At 39.0% G+C, this 25,140-nt stretch overlaps 1 protein-coding gene and 1 pseudogene across 4 annotated transcripts in view; both read left to right on the forward strand.

Annotated features, from left to right (window-relative positions):
* RPAP2 (RNA polymerase II associated protein 2) overlaps nt 1–10,046 on the forward strand; it is an 84,924-nt gene extending 74,878 nt beyond the window's left edge. For 2 of the 4 annotated variants that reach the window (XM_032622292.1, XM_032622284.1), the window contains 2 exons: nt 4,828–4,977; nt 8,917–10,046. In XM_032622292.1, coding sequence (XP_032478183.1) covers nt 4,828–4,969 — 142 coding nt within the window. In that variant the 3' untranslated portion in view covers nt 4,970–4,977; nt 8,917–10,046. The remainder of the gene's footprint in view (nt 1–4,827; nt 4,978–8,916) is intronic. The other 2 variants (XM_032622301.1, XM_032622311.1) reach the window with 2 other exon arrangements.
* Nucleotides 10,047–22,075: 12,029 nt separating this feature from the next.
* On the forward strand, nt 22,076–23,160 carry LOC116760119 (annotated as a pseudogene).
* Nucleotides 23,161–25,140: the final 1,980 nt, after the last annotated feature.

Here is a 25,140-nt window from a genome sequence, read left to right on the forward strand (position 1 = left end):
AAGTATCACTATTCCCAAACCATTTTTCTTTTTTTTTTAATGAATTTATTTATTTAGTTTTGGCTGTGTTGGGTCTTTGTTGTTTCACGTGGGCTTTTCTCTAGTTGCGGGGAGTGGGGGCTACTCTTTGTTGCGGTGCACATGCTTCTCATTGCAGTGGCTTCTCTTGTTTTGGAGCACAGTCTCCAGGTACTCAGGCTTCAGTAGTTGCAGCACGCAGGCAGGCTCAGTAGTCATGGTTCACGGGCTCTAGGGCACAGGCTCAGTAGTTGTGGTGCACGGGCTTAGTTGCTCCGCCGCATGTGGGATCTTACCGGACCAGGGCTCAAACCCATGCCCCCTCCATTGGCAGTTGGATTCTTAAACACTGCGCCCCCAGGGAAGTCCCCCAAAATATTTTCTACCTAGGGTAATTCATAGAACAATTCTCTTACAAACTTTTTATCTATAATGCTTTTAATTTTCTGCTTTCATTAGGCACACAGGTTGAGAAATCTAGTAGTCACCATTTATTTCTAATTTGAGGGTTAAGTTTTAAACATATTAATGGCACTTTGAGAAGTAATTGAGAAAACTTTGTTTTCATATATGAGCCAAACAGTAGTCTCCTTGATAATCGGAGAAATTGTTTTGGATATGTCATATAATTACCATTTTTAAAAAACACAAAAACTAGTTTTCTATGGAGCTGACAGCTGATCTGAAGAAAAAGAAATAAATACAAATTGGAAAAGAAGAAGTAAAACTGTCACTGTTTGCAGATGACATGATACTATACATAGAGAATCCTAAAGATGCCACCAGAAAACTACTAGAGCTAATCAACAAATTTGGTAAAGTTGCAGGATACAAAATTAATGCACAGAAATCTCTTGCATTCCTATACACTAATGATAAAAAATCTGAAAGAGAAATTAAGGAAACACTCCCATTTACCACTGCCACAAAAAGAATAAAATACCTAGGAATAAACTTACCTAGGGAGACAAAAGACCTGTATGCAGAAAACTATAAAACACTGATGAAAGAAATTAAATTTGATACCAACAGATGGAGAGATATACCATGTTCTTGGATTGGAAGAATCAATATTGTGAAAATGACTATACTACCCAAAGCAATCTACATGTTCAATGCAATCCCTATCAAATTACCAATGGCGTTTTTTATGGAACTAGAACAAAAAAATCTTAAAATTTGTATGGAGACACAAAAGACCCTAAATAGCCAGAGCACTCTTGAGGGAAAAAAACGGAGCTGGAGGAATCAGACTCCCTGACTTCAGACTATACTATAAAGCTACAGTAGTCAAGACAATATGGTACTGGCACAAAAACAGAAACATAGATCAATGGAACAAGATAGAAAGCCCAGAGATAAACCCATGCACCTGTGGTCAACTAATCTATGACAAAGGAGGCAAGGATATACAATGGAGAAAAGACAGTCTCTTCAATAAGTGGTGCTGGGAAAACTGGACGGCTACATGTAAAAGAATGAAATTAGAACACTCCCTAACACCATACACAAAAATCAACTCAAAATGGATTAGAGACCTAAATGTAAGACCAGACACTATAAAACTCTTAGAGGAAAACATAGGAAGAACACTCTTTGACATAAATCACAGCAAGATCTTTTTTGATCCACCTCCTAGAGTAATGGAAATAAAAACAAAAATAAACAAATGGGACCTAATGAAACTTCAAAGCTTTTGCACAGCAAAGGAAACCATAAACAAGACGAAAAGACAACCCTCAGAATGGGAGAAAATATTTGCAAACGAATCAACAAAGGATTAATCTCCAAAATATATAAACAGCTCATGCAGCTCAATATTAAAAATACAAACAACCCAATCCAAAAATGGGCAGAAGACCTAAATAGACATTTCTCCAAAGAAGACATACAGATAGCCAAGAAGCACATGAAAACCTACTCAACATCACTAATTATTAAAGAAATGCAAAACAAAACTACAATGAGGTATCATCTCACACCAGTTAGAATGGGCATCATCAGAAAAAGCTGCAAACAACAAATGCTGGAGAGGGTGTGGAGAAAAGGGAGCCCTCTTGCACTGTTGGTGGGAATGTAAATTGATACAGCCACTATGGAAAACAGTATGGAGGTTCTTTAAAAAACTAAAAATAGAATTACCATATGATCCAGCAATCCCATTACTGGGCATATACCCAGAGAAAACCATAATTCAAAAAGGCACATGCGGGGCTTCCCTGGTGGCGCAGTGGTTGAGAGTCCGCCTGCTGATGCAGGGGACACGGGTTCGTGCCCCGGTCCGGGAGGATCCCACATGGCACGGAGCGGCTGGGCCCATGAGCCATGGCCGCTGAGCCTGCACGTCCGGAGCCTGTGCTCTGCAACGGGAGAGGCCACAACAGTGAGAGGCCCACATACCGAAAAAAAAAAAAAAAAACGACACATGCACCCCAGTGTTCATTGCAGCACTTTTTACAGAGTGGCCAGGTCATGGAAGCAACCTACATGCCCATCAACACATGAATGGATAAAGAAGATGTGGTACATATATACAGTGGAATATTACTCAGCCATAAAAAGGAACAAAATTGAGTCATTTGTTGAGACGTGGATGGATCTAGAGACTATCTTACAGAATCTGACAGTTGTTTTTCTCTTTCTGAAGTAAGTCAGAAAGAGAACGGTATTGTACATTAATGCATGTAGCTGGAACCTAGAAAAATGGTACAGATGAACTGGTTTGCAGGGCAGAAGTTGACACACAGAAGTAGAGAACGTATGAACACTAAGGGGGAAAGTGGCGGGGGGTGGGGGGTGTGTGCTGAATTGGGCGATTGGGATTGACATGTATACACTGATGTGTATAAAATGGATGACTAATAAGAACCTGATGTATAAAAAAATAAAAAACACACAAAAACTAGATTTCTGTGGAGCTGACATCTGATCTGACTGCTCTGACTTCTTGTTTTTAGCCAGTGCTATCCCATCCCCAGCATCTTTGGTCTTACTGTGGGGAAGCAGCAACTTGATGTTTTAATGTTGACATCACCTAAGTATGAGAAAAGCCAACAGAGTTGACTTCTGGGTTCCACTTTCTCCACAGGAAAATGCCTCAGGAAAAGCTGGCCACAACTGCCTATAAGTTCACCCAAGTACCCAGCTTGAGCTTGGCATTAGAAGACTTAATCCTAAATAAGGATTAATCCTAAATAAGACTTAGTCCTATTTTCAAGCATAAAATACCTTTGGAGAATACTTGCAGACAAAGCTCATATGAGAACGTGGTACTCCATCCGCTAGCTGTAAAGAAATAGAGGAGAGGTGGGGAAGGAATAAGTGGTTTTCTTGGGTAGAACTCTAGATTTCACTGGACTATTAGAGTTACCTAGTCTCCAATTCTTGCTAAAATACCTTCAGGAATATAGAGAATCCACCACCTCCTCAGAGTCTAGGGCATCTTTGGACAATTCTAACAAAATTTTCCTTTTATTTCTGTTTTCTGTATGAGATGGCTAATAAGCAAGGAAGAAATCTGTCTCAGAAAATAACATTTCTCATTCCACACTCACTACTGTGGAATTGTTCTGCTCTGATTTCTTGAGCATTATTGATTTAAATCAGGGTTATTTTATTTATATTTGATGTGCCCACTGGCAATGACCAAGGTTAAATAAGCATATGTAAGAGGTTTGTGTGGGAAGTATAGACTATTCGGGGGAAAAAGAATTTTCTTCCAAAAACCTTTCCAGAATGTTCTTGCAAAGGCTCTGTGAAGCATGCTCATAAGATACAAAAACTTATGAAAAGGAATGGTCTGCACGGTTTGTGATTAGATATTGTTCACTTTTTAAAAATCATGTTTACTAATCACATTCAGTGAAAATTACTTTTAAGAATCTATTATGGGCTTTCTTGGTGGCGCAGTGGTTGAGAGTCCGCCTGCCGATGCCGGGGGCACGGGTTCGTGCCCCAGTCCGGGAAGATCCCACATGCTGCAGAGCAGCTAAGCCTGTGTGCCACAACTACTGAGCCTGTGCTCTAGAGCCCATGGGCCACAACTGCTGAGCCCATGGGCCACAACTACTGAAGCCCATGCACCTAGAGCCCGTGCTCCACAACAAGAGAAGCCACCGCAATGAGAAGCCCGCACACCGCAGCAGAGTAGCCCCACTTGCCACAACTAGAGAAAGCCAGCACGTGGCAACGAAGATCAAACACAGCCAAAAGTAAATAAATAAATGTAAAAAAAAAATCTATTATATGTAATCAGTCTTTAAGGGATATTTACTGGAAATGGTTAGAGAAGAAAGCATTGTGTTCCTTGTGAAGTTTGTATTAAGTGCCTTTTAAGATGTAATTCATGTGTTTAGTGTTACAAAAATAAAAATGTTAAGGTTTCATCCAAAAGGTAATCTTGTTCATTGTCTTTTTTTTTCAGGTGATATAATCTAAACAGTTGATAGAAATTTTTTTTAAAAAGCAGTTCTCACCTCTAAGCTTCTCTACACAACCTCCTTTCACCATGTGGAAAGACTTCATTAATTTTCTTTTCTGGGCAGAATTTTGGTCGTTTTTGCTGGCATAATGAAGAACATGTTTTGGATTAAGGCTTTTAGGCTTCTTTCCTTATGTAACAATACGTTTGATTTTTCAGTCTTTTCCTGAGATTTCTCTTCAGCTTTAGTAAAGCCTTCTCTCTCTGGGAATTTTGTTAAATCAGATAGACTTCATTATCCTCACAAAAATCCCCTCTGACATGTTAGAGACTGGAGCCCCTTAGTCCTTCCAATTTCATGGATATATTTAATATTTTTGGTGTTTCAGACTGACCTCAATTCTTGGCATTCAGAAGCATTCTCAGGAAAATGTAATGTTTACACAGTTTTTGACCACCCTGCTTGAAGAATTACACTTAAAGAATGAAGACCTTGAAAGTTTAACCATCATATTTAGAACCAGCTGTTAACCACAGTGGTGAGTTTCATTGTGTTTTACTTTAGTTTGTTGTTGTTGGTTTTTGTTTTTTTTCATTTGTTGCCTGTTTGGATTCTGTTTTCAAATTGGACATTTTAAAAATCAAGTAGAGACCTCCAGATGACTTCAGCTTGCTATGGTAGAACACAATATCCCTTAGTTCTCAGCTGCTCCAGTCATTTCCTGTCCACTCTTACTACTTCATGCCCCATCTTTGTTTTTTTTTCCTTTATAGGCTACCACAGTTAGTTCTGTTTCTTGCAATCCAGGAAACTCGCTGCTATCAGCTTCATACTCAAATCTAGACCATCCCATCCTGCATGTCCCATCTGATGTTTCTTCCCAGCAAGTAGCAGTTTACTTCAACCAAACTGCTGCAGTGATCTTTGAGAATATCCTCATCCTACTTCCCTCCTCAGCCCAGCCAATACCTTAGTCATCTCATGTGCAGATAAACAGGTGAATTTTCAAGTCTGGCTTTCTTGAATCCTGACCTTACTCCCAGATACATAAGCCCTCTTCTACTATCCCAAGTTTTTGCTTCTTTTTAAGAACTACCCCCCCCTCAAAAAAAAAAAAAACTGCCCATCAGAATGTCCCCTCCCTGATTCTGCCTTAATCACAACTTTCCATCTCTTCCTCCCTTTACTTCTTACTTCACATACTCTGAAGTGCTCAGATAGGTATTGATTTAATGTTATGATTAACAAAATTCATTCTGAACTACAAATGCGATCCTCTTAAGGAGGATTTCCTCTTTTTTAACTTTCAATTATTTTTTAAATTATAAAAGCAATACAAGCTTGTTGTAAAAATTAAACAGGACAGAATTGCATGTATAATTTTAAAAAGCAAAATTTCCAGGCTTCCTTGGTGGTGCAGTGGTTGGGAGTCCGCCTGCCAATGCAGGGGACACGGGTTTGTGCCCCGGTCCAGGAGGGTCCCACATGCCGCGGAGCGGCTGGGCCCGTGAGCCGTGACTGATGAGCTTGTGCTTCTGGAGCCTGTGCTCTGCAGCGGGAGAGGCCACAACAGTGAGAGAGGCCTGCGTACAGCAAAAAAAAAAAAAAAAAGCAAAATTCCCCCCTCACTTCTGCCTCCAGTCCTGTCTCCTTCCCAGAAGTACACTACTGATCTATATCATTTTACATTTTATTATTTGAATATTTGTTTTAAAAAAACAGCTCTTCAAGTAAATCTGTAAATATATGACAAGGATATTTGAGAGCCATATTTGGCAGGCAAGAAAGAATGCCATCATCACTTTATTGAACCTGCTAGAGAATAGAAAATAAGGAATTAGCACTGTAACTGCCTCCAGACTTATACCTAGTGACCTTTTCATGCAACCCTGCTCCCCTGAGGACCCTGTAAAATAAAGGCTTTTACTTAGGCAGTGTGCTCAGGTTGGCCTGTGGAAGCACCAGTTCAAAGGCCCTTCTAAGAATACAGTAAGTTTGGAGTTTTTTTGTTTTATTGACCTTCAGGTACAGAAGACTGAATTAATCATACCCCTCAGGGTTCACGACACCCTATCTCCATTGGTTGAACGGTTGCTTTTCCAGATAGACTGAGAACAAAGAGTGCCTGCCTAACCAGAGGTCCTTCCAGACCTGCTTTAATGAATAGGTATCAATTAAGAACCATTTTTAATTAGCATAGTTAATGCTTGTATATAAACAAATGGTGTTAAAGTACTTTTTGTTTTAAAGCTGAAAGTTCAAATTAGTCTTTTTTTATGCAGTTCATCATTTTTTTAACATATTTATTGGAGTATAAATGCTTTACAATGGTGTGTTAGTTTCTGCGCTATACATATACATATATCTCCATATCTCCTCCCTCTTGCGTCTCCCTCCCACCCTCCCTATCCCACCCCTCTAGGTGGTCACAAAGCACCCAGCTGATCTCCCTGTGCCATGCGGCTACTTCCCACTAGCTATCTATTTCACATTTGGTAGTGTATATATGTCCATGCCACTCTCTCACTTTGTCCCAGCTTACCCTTCCCCCTCCCCGTGTCCTCAAGTCCATTCTCTACGTCTGCATCTTTATTCCTGTCCTGCCCCTAGTTTCTTCAGAACTTTTTTTTTTTATATTCCATATATATGTGTTAGCATATGGTATTTTTCTCTTTTTGACTTACTTTACTCTGTATGACAGTCTCTAGGTCCATCCACCTCACTACAAATAACTCAATTTCATTTCTTTAAAGTACTTTTAAGGATCAAACCCACGCTGCAGCAGTGAAAGCACCGAGTCCTAACCACTGGACTCCCAGAGAATTCCCTAAACAATAGATGTTTTAAGTGGACTTAACAGTTGCCCTGTGATCATTGTTTTTTTTACATTGTTCATTTGTGTAAGTAATCAAAGGTAAATCTTTGCCCGGACTTTGTCAGTATTAAAAGGGACACTGAATGAATGAGGCCTTATTACATAATTTTCCATATGAGAAATGGAGATGGTTGTGAATAGGTAGATGGGTTTTTTTGGTTGTTGTTTGTATGATATTTGTAAACCATAAGTTCACAAAGTTATTTGTGTATAATATGGCCTACCCTTTTCAAGATTAGATTACTAATAGCTAGGATATATTAATATGCTTTCAGTTACAAATAACAGGGAAGAAAAAAAAAAAAACCCCAGCTCAAACTAGCTTTTCTTATGCCAGTATATTAATTATCTTTTTTTTTTTTTTTTTATTAATTTTATTTATTTATTTTTGGTTGTGTTGGGTCCTAATTGCTGCGCGTGGTCTTTCTTCAGTTGCGATGAGCGGGGGCTACTCTTTGTTGTAGTGTGCGGGCTTATCATTGCGGTGGCTTCTCTTGCTGCGGAGCACAGGCTCTAGGTGCGTGGGCTTCAGTAGTTGGGGCACGCGGGCTCTAGAGCACAGGCTCAGTAGACGTGGCACACGGGCTTAGTTGCTCCGCGGCATGTGGGATCTTCCCAGACCAGGGCTCGAACCCGTGTCCCCTGCATTGGCAGGCGGATTCTTAAGCACTGCGCCACCAGGGAAGCCCCTAATTATCTTTTGCAGCTTAAAAATTGCTGTAAAATTTAGTGGCTTAATACAAACTTTTTTTTTAAATCTCAGTTTCTGTGAGTCGGGAATCTGGGCACAATTTGGCTTAGGGCCTCTGCCTCAGAGTCTCTCATGAGGTTGCAGTTAAGCTCTCTGACAGGGCTGCAATGTCATCTGAAGGCTCAGCTGGAGGAAGATTCCCTTCCAAGCTCACTCATGTGGTTATTGGCAGGATTTAGTTCCTCACAGGCTGTTGAATTCGGGGCCTCAGTTCCTCATTCTCTGTTGCCTAGAGACCTGTCTCAGTTCTTTGCCACATGGGCCACTCCAGAGTGTGCCTCGCTGCTTGGCATGTTGCTTCCCTCAGAGTGAGCAAGTGAGATGAAACCCAAGATGAAAGCCACAGTCTTTTTGTAACTAATCTCAGAAGTAACATCCATCACTTTTTCTGTATTCCATGACTAGTTAGAAACTAATTACTGGACTCAGCCCACATTGAAGGTGAGTGGATTATATAAGGGGATGAATACCAGAAGGCAGAGTTCATTGGGTGTCATTTTAGAAGCTGTCTACTACAGATGGCAGAATCATTCAGTAGTTCCCAGCTTTACAGCATACCTCACTGTCCTACTGAGAGTCTTAAACTTTTCACACTAATTGAGGGCACTTCTGAACTAATCCATGTCATTCTAGCAAGGAATGGAGGAGAGAGAAGAGGATTTTCTAATTGACCTAGACCTATCAGGGCCTACCCCTCAAGCTGAATATGAAGCTGGGTTTATTCTACCCAACCCACTGTTGCTACATAATAGGGGAAAATGGAATGTATATTGGGGAGACAACACAGTATTCCCCAAAACTGGTAAAAATATTTTAGGTGTCTTATTCAGGTGTCCTTTTTTGTTTCACAGGTAATCCGTGAAGACCAAATAGATGAACTTACATTGACCATTTCTGGAATTCTAGCCACAATAATTGTACAGTTAGAGCTACTTATCAGTCACCACCGGACAGAGTGACTTCACCAGATAGAGGAGAACCATTATTCCAACAAGGATAACCAAGTCCTTGCATCCTAGATACAAGATATAGTATTTCTACTTATTTGAAAATGAAAGCTGAAATCTTAAGTTGAAACTTCAAGAAAATATAATGACCTATTTCTTCTGGATTATTACACCTATCATATCAGTTGACCAGAAAATTGAGAAAAGTCCCATTTTAGCCTCATAGTCGAACTCTGGATTCTAAAGAACAGTGAAGAATTAGGTCAATAAATACAATTTAGGGCTTCCCTGGTGGTGCTGTGGTTAAGAATCCACCTGCCAATGCAGGGGGCACAGGTTCAAGCCCTGGTGCGGGAAGATCCCACACAAAGCAACTAAGATCCTGCAGAGCAACTAAGCCTGTGCACCACAACTACTGAGCCTGTGCGCTAGAGCCCACATGCCACAACTGCTGAAGCCCGAGTGCCTAGAGCCTGTGCTCCACAACAAAAGAAGCCACCGCAGTAAGCCCATGCACCACAAAGAAGAGTAGCCCCTGCTCACCACAACTAGAGAAAGCCCGCAGGCAGCAATGAAGACCCAACACAGCCAAAAATAAATAATTTATAAAAATAAATACAATTTAAGATGAAACCTTTTGGAAGTCTAGTCTTTATTCTTTTAAAGAAGATGGCTATGCTATAAAGTGGTCCTGAGCAATGTACATCTGAAACTTACATAATAGAAAAAGAAAAACATTAAGAAAACAAGTTGACAAACCACAGACTGGGATAAAATATTTTCAAATCATACTTTATAAATGACATCCAGATTACATATTCTTAAAAATACGGCAACTCAATTTTTAAGTGGGCAGAAATGTGAATAGATATTTCAGAAAGAAGATATCCAAATGGCTTAGCATATGAAAAGATGCTCAACGTCACTAGTCGTTAGGGAAATGCAAGTTAAAACCAAAATTAGATACCACTTCACAGCCACTAGATGACTACAATAAAGACAAAGATGGTGGTGGAAATGTAAAATGATTCAGCCACTTTGGAAAGTGATCTGGCAGTTTCTTAAAAAGTTAAGGGCTCCCCTGGTGGTGCAGTGGTTGAGAGTCCACCTGCCGATGCAGGGGACGCAGGTTCGTGCCCCGGTCTGGGAGGATCCCACATGCTGCGGAGCAGCTGGGCCCGTGGGCCATGGCCACTGAGCCTGCGTGTCTGGAGCTTGTGCTCCGCAACAGGAGAGGCCACAACAGTGAGAGGCCTGTGTACTGCAAAAAAAAAAGCAGTTTACCATATGACCCCGCAATTCCATTCAATGTTCCATCCTAAGAGAAATGAAAACTGTTCACAAAGACTTGGAGGTGCATGTTCATAACATGATCATACTAGTGAAAAAGTGGAAACAATCCAAATGGCCATCAACTGCAAATGGGTAAACAAAAAATTTGTAAAATAGAATATACTGATATATGCTACTACATGGATGAACCTCAGAAACATCATGCTAGGTAAAAGAAGCCTGACACATAAGCCATATAAGGTATGATTCCATTTATAATGAAATGACAGAAAAGGAAAATATGTAAAACAGATGATTCTAAATTGGTAGTTACATGGGAGTGGAGATCATCTGCAAATGGCCACAGGGATCTCTTTGGGGTGATGAAACTGTTCTACAATTGTGGTTTTTGCACAATTTTATAAACTTTAAAAGTATTTGTGCACTTAAAACAGGTTGAATGTAATGTATATAAATTACATCTTAATAAAGCTATTAGAAATAATTCCATACTACCAAAGCAATCTACAGATTCAGTGCACTCCATATCAAATTCCAATGGCATTTTTCATAGAACTAATAATCCTAAAATTTCTATGGAACTACAGAAGACCCTGAATAGCAAAATCAATCTTGAAAAAGAACAAAGCCAGAGACATTACACCCCTGATATCAAACTACATTATAAAGCTATAGTAATCAAAACAGTGTGGTACTGGCACAAAAGCAGACATGTAGATCAATGCAACAACAGAAAGCCTAGATATAAACCCATGCATATATATGGTCAGTTAATTTACAACAAAGGAGCCAAGAATATACAAATGGGGAAAGAACTGTCTCTTCAGTAAATGGTTTTGGGAAAACTGGACCACTATCTACATCTTACACAAAAATTAAAATGGATTAAAGACTTGGACATAAGACCTGAAACCATAAAACTCCTAGAAGAAAACACAGGCAGTGAGCCCCTGACATCAGTCTTGGCAATATTTTGGATTTGACAAACCAAAAATAAATGGGACTACATCAAACTAAAAAGCTTCTGTGCAGCAAAGAAAACCATCAACAAAATGAAAATGCAACCTACTGACTGAATGGGAGAAAATATTTGCAAATCATATATCTGATAAGGGGTTAATATCCAAAATATATAAAGTCATACAACTCAACAGCAAAAAAAAAAAAAAAAATCATTTAAAAATGGGCAGAGGATCTAAAGAGACATTTTTTACAAAGAAGACATACAGATGGCCAGCCAACAGGCACATGGAAATACGCTCATCACTAATCAGAGAAATGCAAATCAAAACCACAAAAGACAAGTAACAAATGTAGGCAAGAATGTGGAGAAAAGGGAACCCTTGTGGTGTTTTGGTGGGAATGTAAATTGGTGCAGCCACTATGAAAACAGTATGGCAGTTCCTCAAAAAATTAAAAGTAGAACTACCATATGATCCAGCAAATCCACTTCTGGCTATTTATCCCCCAAAATGAAAACACTAATTCAAAAAGATATATGCACTTCTATGTTCATTGCAGCTTTATTTATAATAGCCAAAATATGCAAACAACCAAAGTGCCCATTGATGGATGAATGGGTAAACAAGATGTAATATATATATTTATGCAATGGAATATTATTCAGACATAAAAAATAAGAGAATCTTGCCATTTGTGACAATATGGATGGAACTTGTGAGCATTATGCTAAGTAAAATAAGTCAGAGAAAGACAAATACTGTATGACCTCTTATAAGTGGAATCTGTTTTTTTAAAAAAGGTCATAGATGGAATCTATTTTAAAAAATAAGCTAATAGGTGCAGAGAACAGATTGGTGGTTGCCAGAGGCAGGGTGTTGGGGGTGGGCAAAATGGGTGAAAGGGATTGAAAGGTACAAATTTCCAGTTATAAAATATGTCATGGAGATGCAATGTAAAGCATGGTGACTATAGTTAATACTGTATTGCATATTTGAAAGTTGTTAAGAGTAGATCTTGAAAGCTCTCATTACAAGAATGATATGGTAATGGATGTTAAGTATACTTACTGTGATGATCATTTTGCAACATATACAAATATCAAATCATGTTATACACCTGAAACTAATATAATTTTAAATGTCAATTTTACCTCACATACAATTATATCCCAATAAATGGGACAAACCAGAAGAAATGGACAAATTTTGGGAAACATACACCCTTCCAAAACTGAATCAAAAAGAAACAGACAGTATGGACAGAACAGTCACTACTAGTGAAGTTGAATTTGTAACCAAAAAAAAACTTGCACCAAACTAAAATCCAGGACCAATTTCACAGGGGAGTTCTACCAAACATAAAAAGAAAAGCTAATACCTATCCCCAAACTATTCCAAAAAATTGAAGGAGAGGGAACACTCCCAATTTCATTCTATAAGACCACCATTACCCTGATGCCAAAACCGAAGACACTAAACAAAAGGAAAATTACAGGCCAGTATCTCTGATGAATATAGATGCAAAAATCCTCAACAAAATATTAGCAAACTAAATCCAACAATATATAAAAAGGATCATACTCCATGATCAAGTGGGGTTTATCCCAGAGATGAAAGGATGGTTCAGTATCCACAATCAGTGTGATACACCACATTAACAAAAGGAAGGATAAAAATCACACGATCATCTCAATAATGCAGAAAAAGCATTTGACAAAATTCAACATCCATTAATGATAAATTCTCTCATCATTGTTGGTATAGAGAGAACACATCTCAATATAAGAAAGGCCATTTAGGCCATTTGTGACAAACCCACAGCTAACAGCATACTCAACATTGAAAAACTAACTTTTCCTCTAAAATCAAGAACAAGACAAAGATACCTACTCTCACCACTTCTATTTAACAGTATTGAAAGTCCAACTGACAAGAAAATGAAATAAAAGGCATCCAGATTGTAAGGGTAGAAGTAAAACTGTCACTGTTTGTAGATGGTGTGATACTATATACAGAAAACCCTAAAGTATCCACCAAAAAACTAGTAAAAGTAATAAATGTATTCAGTAAAGCTGCAGGATACAAGATTAACATACAGAAATCTGTTACCTTTCTATATACACTAATAATGAACTGTCAGAGAATTCCAGAAAACAGTTTCATTTACAAGTGTATCAAAAAGAATAAAATACCTATGAATAAACTTAACCAAGGAGGTGAACGACCTATACTCTAGAAACCATAAGATACTGATGAAGGAAATTGAAGACAATACAAATAAGTGAAAAGATAGCCCATGTTCATGGATCGGAAGAATTAATAGTTAAAATCTCCATTCTACCCAAATTAATCTACAAATTTAATGCAATTATCAAAATACCCATGACAGTTTTCACACAACTAGAATAACCCTAAAATTTATATAAAACCACAGAACACCCCAAATAGCCAAAGTAATTTTGAGAAAAAGGAACAAAGCTGGAAGTATCACACTCCCTGACTGCAGACTATACTACAAAGCTACAGTAGTCAAAACAGTATGGTAGACCTTCAAGATGGCAGAGGAGTAAGACGTGGAGATCACCTTCCTCCCTACAAATACATCAGAAATACATCTACATGTGGAACAACTCCTACAGAACACCTACTGAACACTGGCAGAAGACCCCAGACTTCCCAAAAGTCATGTGGCTGACAGGGTCTTGGTGCTCCAGCCGGGTGTCAGGCCTGTGCCCCTGAGGTGGGAGAGCCAAGTTCAGGACGTTGGACCACCAGAGACCTCCCGGCTCCACATAGTATCAAACAGCGAAAGCTCTCCCAGAGATCTCCATCTCAATGCTAAGACCCTGCTCCACTCAACAACCAGCAACCTACATTGCTGGACACTCTATGCCAAACAACAAGAAAGACAGGAACACAACCCCACCCATTAGCAGAGAGGCTGCCTAAAATCATAAGGTCACAGATACCCCAAAACACACCACTGGATGTGGTCCTGCCCACCAGAAACACGAGATCCAGCCTCATCCACCAGAACACAAGCATCAGTCCCCTCCACCAGGAAGCCTACACAACCCAGTGAACCAACCTTACCCACTGGGGGCAGACACCAAAAACAACGGGAACTACGAACCTGCAACCTGCGAAAAGGAGACCCCAAACACAGTAAGTTAAGCAAAATGAGAAGACACAGAAACACAGAGCAGATGAAGGATCAAGGTAAAAACCCACCAGACCAAACAAATGAAGAGGAAATACGCAATCTACCTGAAAAAGAATTCAGAGTAACGATAGTAAAGATGATCCAAAATCTTGGAAATAGAATGGAGGAAATACAAGAAACGTTTAACAAGGACCTAGAAGAACTAAAGAACAAATGATGAACAACACAATAAATGAAATTAAAAATTGTCTAGAAGGAATTAATAGCAGGATATCTGAGGAAGAATAACAGATAAGAGAGCTGGAAGATAAAATAGTGGAAATAACTACCACAGAGCAGAATTTAAAAAAAGAATGAAAAGAATTGAGGACAGTCTCAGAGACCTCTGGGACAACATTAAATGCACCAACATTCAAATTATAGGGGTCCCAGAAAAAGAAAGGGACTGAGAAAATATTTAAAGAGATTATAGTTGAAAACTTCTCTAATATGGGAAAGAGTCAGTCAAGTCCAGGAAGCACAGAGAGTCCCATACAAGATAAATCCAAGGAGAAACACACCAAAACACATATTAATCAAACTATCAAAAATTAAATCCAAAGAAAAAATATTAAAAGCAGCAAGGGAAAAATAACATACAAGGGAATCCCCATAAGGTTAACAGCTGAACTTTCAGCAGAAACTCTGCAAGCCACAAGGGAGTGGCAGGACATATTTAAAGTGATAAAAGAGAAAAACTAACAACCAAGATTACTATACGCAACAAGGATCTCATTCAGATTCGACACAGAAATTAAAACCTTTACAGACAAGCAAAAGCTAAGAGAATTCACCACCACCATACCAGCTTTATAACAAATGCTAAAGGAATTTCTCTATGCAGGAAACACAGAGAAGGAAAAGACCTACAATAACAAACCCAAAACAATTGAGAAAATGGTAATAAGTACATACATATCTATAATTACCTTAAATGTAAATGGATTAAATGCTCCAACCGAAAGACATAGACTGGCTGAATGGATACAAAAACAAGACCTGTATATATGCTGTCTACAAGAGACCCACTTCAGACCTAGGGACACATACAGACTGAAAGTGAGGGGATGGAAAAAGATATTCCATGCAAATGGAAATCAAAAGAAAGCTGGAGTAGCAATTCTCATATCAGACAAAATAGACTTTAAAATAAAGACTATTACAAGAGACAAAGAAGGACACTACATAATGATGAAGGGATCAATCCAAGAAGAAGATATAACAATGGTAAATATTTAGGCACCCAACATAGGAGCACCTCAATGGATTAAGGGAAATGCTAACAGCCATAAAAGGGGAAATCGACAGTAACACAATCATAGTAGGGAACTTTAACACCCTACTTTCACCAATGGACAGGTCATCCAAAATGAAAATAAATAAGGAAACACAAGCTTTAAATGATGCATTAAACAAGATGGACTTAATTGATATTTATATGACATTCCATCCAAAAACAACAGAATACACTTTCTTCTCAAGTGTTCACGGAACATTCTGCAGGATACATCATATCTTGGGTCACAAATCAAGCCTTGGTAAATTTAAGAAAATTGAAATCGTATCAAGTATCTTTCCCGACCACAACACTATAAGACTAGATATCAATTACAGGAAAAAATCTGTAAAAAATAAAAATACATGCAGGCTAAACAGTGCATTACTAAATAACCAAGAGATCACTGAAGAAATCAAAGAGGAAATCAAAAAATACCTAGAAACAAATGACAATGAAAACACAAGGACCCAAAACCTATGGGATGCAGCAAAAGCAGTTCTAAGAGGGACGTTTATAGGAATACAATGCTACCTAAAGAAACACCTTACACCTAAAGCAAATAAAGAAGAACAAAAAAACCCCAACGTTAGCAGAAGGAAAGAAATCATAAAGATCAGATCAGAAATAAGTGAAAAAGAAATGAAGGAAACAATAGCAAAGATCAATAAAACTAAAAGCTGGTTCTTTCCGAAGATAGACAAAATTCATAAACCATTAGCCAGACTCATCCAGAAAAAAAGGGAGAAGACTCAATAAAATTAGAAATGAAAAAGGAGAAGTAACAACTGACACTGCCGAAAAACAAAGGATCATGAGAGATTACTACAAGCAACTATATGCCAATAAAATGGACAACCTGGAAGAAATGGAAAAATTCTTAGAAAAGCACAACCTTCTGAGACTGAACCAGGAAGAAACAAAATATAAACAGACTAATCACAAACACTGAAATTGAGACTGATTAAAAATCTTCCAACAAACAAAAGCCCAGGACCAGATGGCTTCACAGGCGAATTCTACCAAACATTTAGAGAAGAGCTAACACCTATCCTTCTCAAACTCTTCCAAAATATAGGAGAGGGAGGAACACTCCCAAACTCATTCTACGAGGCCACCGTCACCCTGATACCAAAACCAAAGATGTCACAAAGAAAGAAAACTACAGGCCAATATCACTGATGAACATAAATGCAAAAATCCTCAACAAAATACTAGCAAACAGAATCCAACAGCACATTAAATGGATCATACACCATGATCAAGTGGGGTTTTTCCCAGGAATGCAAGGGTTCTTCAATATACGCAAATCAATGTGATAAACCATCTTAACAAACTGAAAGAGAAAAACCATATGATCATCTCAAAAGATGCCGAAAAAGCTTTTGACAAATTTCAACACCCATTTACGATAAAAACCCTCAAGAAAGTAAGGCATACAGGGAACTTACCTCAACATAATAAAGGCCATATATGACAAACCCACAGCCAACATCATTCTCCATGGTGAATAACTGAAACCATTTCATCTAAGATCAGGAACAAGACAAGGTTGTCCACTCTCACCACTCTTTTTTTTTTTTTTTTTTTTGGTGGTACGCGGGCCTCTCACTGTTGTGGCCTCTCCCATTGCGGACCACAGGCTCTGGACGCGACGGCTCAGTGGCCATGGCTCACGGGCCCAGCCGCTCCACGGCATGTGGGATCTTCCTGGACCGGGGCACGAACCCGTGTCCCCTGCATCGGCAGGGGGACATAAAAGGAATCCAAATTGGAGAAGCAGCAGTAAACCTGTCACTGTTTGCAGATGACATGATACTATACAGAGAATCCTAAAGATGCTACCAGAAAACTACTAGAGCTAATCAATGAATTTGGTAAAGTATCAGGATACAAAGCTAATGCACAGAAATCTCTTGCATTCCTATACACTAATGATGAAAAATCTGAAAGAGAAATTAAGGAAACACTCCCATTTACCACTGCAACAAAAAGAATAAAATACCTAGGAATAAACCTACCTAAGGATAGAAAAGACCTGTATGCAGAAAAACTATGAGACACTGATGAAAGAAATTGATGATGACACAAATAGATGGAGAGATATACAATGTTCTTGGATTGGAAGATTCAACATTGTGAAAATTACTATACTACCCAAAGCAATCTACAGATTCAATGCAATCCCTATCAAACTACCAATGGCATTTTTCACCAAACTAGAACAAAAAATTTCACAATTTGTATGGAAACACAAAAGACTCCGAACAGCCAAAGCAATCTTGAGAAAGAAAAAAGGAGCTGGAGGAATCAGGCTCCTTGACTTCAGACCACACTACAAAGCTACAGTAATCAAGACGGTATGGTACTGGCACAAAAGCAGAAATGTAGATCAATGGAACAGGATAGAAAGCCCAGAGATAAACCCATGCACATACGGTCACCTTATTTTTGATAAAGGAGGCAAGAATATACAATAGAGAAAAGACAGCCTCTTCAATAAGTGGTGCTGGGAAAACTGGACAGCTGCATGTAAAAGAATGAAATTAGAACACTCCCTAACGCCATACACAAAAATAAACTCAAAATGGATTAAACACATAAATGTAAGGCCAGACACTATAAAACTCTTAGAGGAAAACATACATACGACACTCTATGACCTAAATCACAGCAAGATCCTTTTGACCCACCTCCTACAGAAATGGAAATAAAAACAAATGGGACCTAATGAAACTTCAAAGCTTTTATACAGCAAAGGAAACCATAAACAAGACGAAAAGACAACCCTCAGAATGGGAGAAAATATTTGCAAATGAAGCAACTGACAAAGGATTAATCTCCAAAATTTACAAGCAACTCATGCAGCTCAATATCAAAAAAAAAAAAAAACCCAATCCAAAAATGGGCAGAAGACCTACATAGATATTTCTGCAAAGAAAATATACAGATTGCCAACAAACACATGAAAGGATGCTCAACATCCCTAATGATTATAGAAATGCAAATCAAAACTACAATGAGGTATCACCTCATAACGGCCATCATCAAAAAATCTACAAACAATAAGTGCTGGAGAGGGTGTGGAGAAAAGGGAACCCTCTTGCACTGTTGGTGGGAATGTAAATTGATACAGTACTATGGAGAACAGTATGGAAGTTCCTTAAAAAGCTAAAAACAGAACTACCATATGACCCAGCAATCCCACTACTGGGCATATACCCTGAGAAAACCATAATTCAAAAAGAGTCATGTACCACAGTGTTCATTGCAGCTCTATTTACAGTAGCCAGGACATGGAAGCAACCTAAGTGTCCATCGACAGATGAATGGATAAAGAAGATGTGGCAAATATATACAATGGAATACTACTCAGCCATAAAAAGAAATGAAATTGAGTTATCTGTAGTGAGGTGGATGGACCTAGAGTCTGTCATACAGCGTGAAGTAAGTCAGAAAGAGAAAAACAAAAACCACATGCTAACACATATATATGGAATCTAAAAAAAAGTTTCTGAAGTACCTAGGGGCATCACAGGAATAAAGATGCAGACATAGAGAATGGACTTGAGGACACGGGGAATGGGAAGGGTTGACTGGGACAAAGAGAGTGGCATGTACACTACCAAATGTAAAATAGCTAGTGGGAAGCAGCCGCATGGCACAGGGAGATTAGCTTGGTGCTTTGTGTCCACCTAGAGGGGTGGATAGGGAGGGTGGGAGGGAGACACAAGAGGGAGGAGATATGGGGATATACATAGGAGATTATTCCTATGTATATGTATAGCTGATTCACTTTGTTATAAAGCAGAAACTAACATACCATTGTAAAGCAATTATACTCCAATAAAGACGTTAAAAAAAGAAAAACACAGTATGGTACTGGCACAGAAAAAGACACAGATCAATGGAACAGCATAGAGATCCCATGTTCAAGTAATCTGCAACAAAGGAGGCAAGAATATACAATGGAGAAAAGACAATGTCTTCAATAAGTGGTGCTGGGAAAACTGGACAGCTACATGTAAAAGAATGAAATTAGAACATTTTCTCACACCATATACAAAAATAAGCTCAACATGGGTTAAAGTCCTAAATGTAAGACCTGAAACCATAAAGCTCCTAGAAGAAATCATAGATAGACACTCTGACATAAATCATAGCAATTTTTTTTTGGATGTGTCTCATAAGGCAAAGGAAACAAAAGCAAAAATAAACAAATGGGACCTAATTAAACTTAAAAGCTTTGGCACAATAAAGGAAATGATCAACAAAATGAAAGGACAACATACTGAATGGGAGAAAATATTTGCAAATCATATATCAGATATGGGATTAATATCCAAAATATATTAAGTTGTCATACAACTCAGTAGCAAAAAAAAAAAAAATTATTTAAAAATGGGCAGAGGCTCTGAAGAGACATTTTTACAGAGACATACAGATGGCCGACAGACACATGAAAGGATACTCAACATCATTAGTAATCAGAGAAATGCAAACCAAAACCACAATAAGGTATCACGTCACACCTGTCAGAATGGCTATCATCAAAAAGTCTACAAATAACAAATGTTGGTAAGGATGTTGAGAAAAGGGAACCCTTGTACATTTTTGGTGGGAATGTAAATTGATGCAGCCGCTATGGAAAACAGTATGGAGGTTTCCCAAAAAACTGAAAATAGAAATGCCATAGGATCCTGTAATTCCACTCCTGAGTATATATCCGAGGAGAATGAAAACACTAATTTGAAAAGATACACGCACCCCAATGTTCATAGGAGCATTATTTACAATAGCCAAGCAACCTAAGTGTTCATCAACAAACGAACGCGTAAAAAAGATATGGTGTGTATATATACAATGGAATATTACTCATCCATAAAATATAATGAAATTCTTCAATTTGTAATGAAGTGGATGGACCTATAGAATATTATGCTTAGTGAAATAAGTCAGAGAAATACAAATACTGTATGTTATCACATGTGGAATCTAAAAAATAAAACAAATGTATGTAACAAAAGAAACAGACCCACAGATGTAGAGAACAAACTAGTGGTTACCAGTGGGGAGAGGGAAGGCAGGAGGAGCAAGGTAATGGCAGGGGATTAACTGGTACAAACTACTACTATGTATAAAATAAGCTACAAGGACATATTGTATAGCACAGGGAAATATAGCCATTATTTTATAACTTTAAATGGAGTATAATTAATCTATAAAAATATTGAATCAATATGTTGTACACCTGAAACCAATATTATAAATAAACTACAATTAAAAATAAAGTGAATTAACATTTCACATTTCTAAATAATTTAATTTGCTCTCTATATTATTTATGAGAACTTACTTTATACTCTGCAAAATAATGAATTATGACTCCACTGGAATACTATGGTTTATGAACACATTTTTCTATGCATTTAAACACAACTACACTATTTTTATAAGTGTGTTAACTCAAACCTCAAATTGCAAAACAAATATCATATATGCCTCAATTTTTTAAATTAATAATAAATTTTTAAAAAATGATAGATGACAGGGCCCCTCCCTCTGACCTATTAGTGACAACTCTCCAGGATAAAGAGGGGAAGAAGCTGCAGTATCCCACTGCTCCCTTCCCTGTGCCCAGAAACACCTCTTTAGTTATCTTCCACACCCTGCAGGTCTAAGACCTCAGGTGAAGGGCCAGTAGCTCACCAGAAACATTAGGAAGCCAAATGGACTGATGCCCAAGTGGACCACTACTGCTTCTGCCACAAGGTCACTGTGGGGCCAGCAGCTTTTCTGGGTGCTGTGTCTGCCTCCCTCACACTCCTGCCAGGTTTATGTTAACTTGGAAGGACTTGAGCGGACTTCAGTTTAGCTCAGAGAACTGTGCTAGATCTTGATTTCTAAATGTCATTAAAGGAACTAAATGTCATAAAAGAAACCAGAGATCCTTGGGAAAATAGCTAGTTCTAGGGCTGGGGCAGAGAAAATACAAGTCTGGAGCACCTTATAGTACCATAAGTTTAAGCTAGTGCTCAAAAACCAAAATGAACTATGTCAAAGGGACACAGGAACCAACCTGAAAGCACCCACTGGCCAAGGCCGTGACAATTTCAGCAATAAAATAAATAACAATATAGTACGGAATTATGACCCAAAGTATAAAATAAATACACATACTGATATAAGTGATTGAAAAATAAATGAGGTAGAAGAGACACATCTTCCTTACAGAAGCACTCCAAGTGATATATGTAGAGCCCTTCTGCACTACCCAGAAAGGGATCCATATGGCATTGTCCTCCGTTCCTGTTACAAAGGGAAATTTTCATGACGTCCACAGTTCTTGATGTCCTGCAAATGAAAGAGGAGGATGTCCTCAAATTACTTGCAGCGGGAACCCACTTAGGTGGGACCAACCTTGAGTTCCAAGTGGAACATTTCATCTACCAAAGGAAAAATGATGGCACCTATATCATAAATCTAAAGAGGACTCAGGAGAAGCTTCCACTGGCAGTTCATGCCATTGTTGCCATGAAAAACCTGGTTGATGTCAGTGTCATCCTCCAGGGATACTGGCCAGCAGCCTCTGCTGAAGTTTGCTGCTGCCACTGGAACGACTCCTGTTGCTTGGTGCTTCACTCCTGGAACCTTCCCTAATCAGATCCAGACAGCCTTCCAGAAGCCTCGTTCTTCTGGTGGATATCACCCCAGGGCTGACAAACAGCCTCTATGTTAACCTGTCTACCATCACTCTGTGTAACTCAGAGTCTCCCTTTTTGCTATGTGGACACTGTCATCCCCTGCAGTGACAAGGAAGCTCACTCAGTGGGTCTGATGTGGTGGAGGCTGGTCCAGGAAGTTCTGTGCAGGCTTCTATGAACACCCATGAGAGATCATGTGTGATTCTACTTATACAGAGATCCTGAAAGGACTGAAAAGGAAGAGCAGGGTATGCTAAAAAGGCTGTGACTGTGGAGGATTTCCAAGCGAATGAACTGCTTCAGCTTCTGACTTTACTGCTGCTCAACCTGAGGTAACAGGCTGGCCTGAAGGCAAGCAAGTGCCCTCTGTGCCTATCTGCAGAACACTGGAGTGCTCAGCCTGCCACTGAAGGCTGGCCTGCAGCTCCCACTGCTCAGGACAGTGAATGGGTGGGAAAAACCACTGGGTGGTCTTAAGCTGTTCTTCCACAGGCTGTTAAACAGAAAACAGAGATAAGGTTGCCAGAAAATAATCCGTTTTGAAATAAATAAATGAATAAAAATATATGTAGATACTATCCCTTCCAGAAGGTAGAGTTAGAGGTTCTTCCACCTTTTGAGAGGAGATTAAACTTAGTGACTTGTTCCCAGTGAACAGAATAGGGAAAGGAAAAACACATTCCCCAAGTGATGAAGGTTCACATCCCCAGTGATGTCATGTGCATAATGTGTGTCGCCTGATACGTATGATGAAAAGGGCACTTCACCTCTGCGGTGTATTTCCCCCAAACCCATAACGTCAGTCTAACCATGAGAAAACAGACAAATCAAGTTTGGGGGACATTTCTGCAGGAAACTTTGCCAGTACCCCTCAAGACTGTCATGAAAAGGGAAGGCTGAAAAATTGTCACAGACTAGGGGAGACATGTAAACCAAATGCAGTATGGTATCCTGATCTGGACCAGAACAGAAAGAGGACATTAATGGAAAAACTGGTGAAATCCAAATAAAGTCTGAAGTTTAATTAACAGTAATAAACCAATGCAGTTTCTTAGTTTTAACAAATGTATCATGGAAATGCAAAATGTAAACGATGGGGGGAAATTGGGTGAGGGATATACGGAACTCTGTACTACCTTTGCCACTTTCTGTAAATCTAAAATTATTTCAAAATAAAAAGTTTATTTTTTAAAAAGTATACTAACTGGGCTTCCCTGGTGGCACAGTGGTTAAGAATCTGCCTGCTAATGCAGGGGACAAGGGTTCAATCCCTGGACCAGGAAGATCCCCCATGCCGAGGAGCAACTAAGCCCATGCGCCACAACTACTGAGCCTACGCTCTAGAGCCCACAAGCCACAACTACTGAGCCCGCATGCCACAACTACTGAAGCCCATGCACCTAAAGCCCGTGCTCCGCAACGAGAAGCCACCACAATGAGAAGCCCACGCACCGCAACAAAGAGTAACGCCCATTCACCACAACTAGAGAAAGCCCGCATGCAGCAACGAAGACCCAACGCAGCCAAAAATAAATAAATTATATATATATATATATATATATATATATATATATATATATATATAGACATGAGAAGGGATGCAAAGATGAGACAGTCATTGCCCTCAGAATCTTCAGCCTGCCTATGGGAGAGGCAAGACTACAGTAAATGCCCTGAAATGGAGCATCCATCCTGGTTTGCCTGAGACTGTCCCTAGTATATAACTGTAAGCTCTGCATCATTATTAATTACAAGTACCCCCTTTTACTTCCAAATGTATTCTAATTTAGACATTAAATTATATGCTCATACCACCTAAAAAGCACAGGGTATGCTGTGGTGGTCAGAGATAGGAGGGGACATTTGGGAAGGCATGGAAGGATGGATGGGGAGCTATGAAATGGAGATAGAAGTCAGAGAGATAGGAAGGGGGAGAAATGGCCCAGGCAGGGGCAGCTTCAAGAAGAAAGTCCCAGAGGCAGGTAAGACCCAGGGTGTGTTCTTTTCAAGACACAGATATCCGAATTTGGAGAAAACTCTGATTAAGAAGAGGGGGTTAACTGGAGTTTGGAGCAGGCTAAATGGACTAGAAATTTATTGGGGCAGTAATGTATTTTCAAGCACATAGGAGGGAAAGTGACTAAACCACCCTACAAATGAAAAACCTACAAAATTAATTTTCTTGAGAAAGATCCTTTTTTTCCCCTTGTGTATCCATTCTTTCCCTAACTTTTCCTATAAACTCTCTAGGCCCTTGATATACACTGAGCTCCAGCTCACCTAAGCTAACTCTCAAAGGTATCGTGAGATCCCTCTAAACACTGATATTGCCATTTACTAAGCTCTCAACCTATACAAGATTAAGCAGATGCTTCCCTAGGCCTCTGGTGTCTGACCCAATCTGTGGTTCAGTCATGTGCTCTGCTACCTCAGAGCCTACACTGTCTTCTCTCCAGGACACCACTCCCTGACCACGTGGCATTCTTCATTATTGAAGTAAAGTGTTGCCTTCAATAAAGCATAACCCCCAGGTTTTAATATAAACTCCAAATTTCAAAGAACGGGAAGAAATATTTTACAAAAACCCTGTTGCTCTTTCAGGGAAGAAGATTTGAATTCTCAATAGCTTTTACTCTGAAAAGTAAACAGTATGATTCAGTTTCACTTTCTATTTAAATACTTCAGGAACTC

The sequence above is a fragment of the Phocoena sinus genome, chromosome 1 (assembly GCF_008692025.1).
Source record: "Phocoena sinus isolate mPhoSin1 chromosome 1, mPhoSin1.pri, whole genome shotgun sequence".
In the NCBI taxonomy this organism is placed as follows: Eukaryota; Metazoa; Chordata; class Mammalia; order Artiodactyla; family Phocoenidae; genus Phocoena; species Phocoena sinus.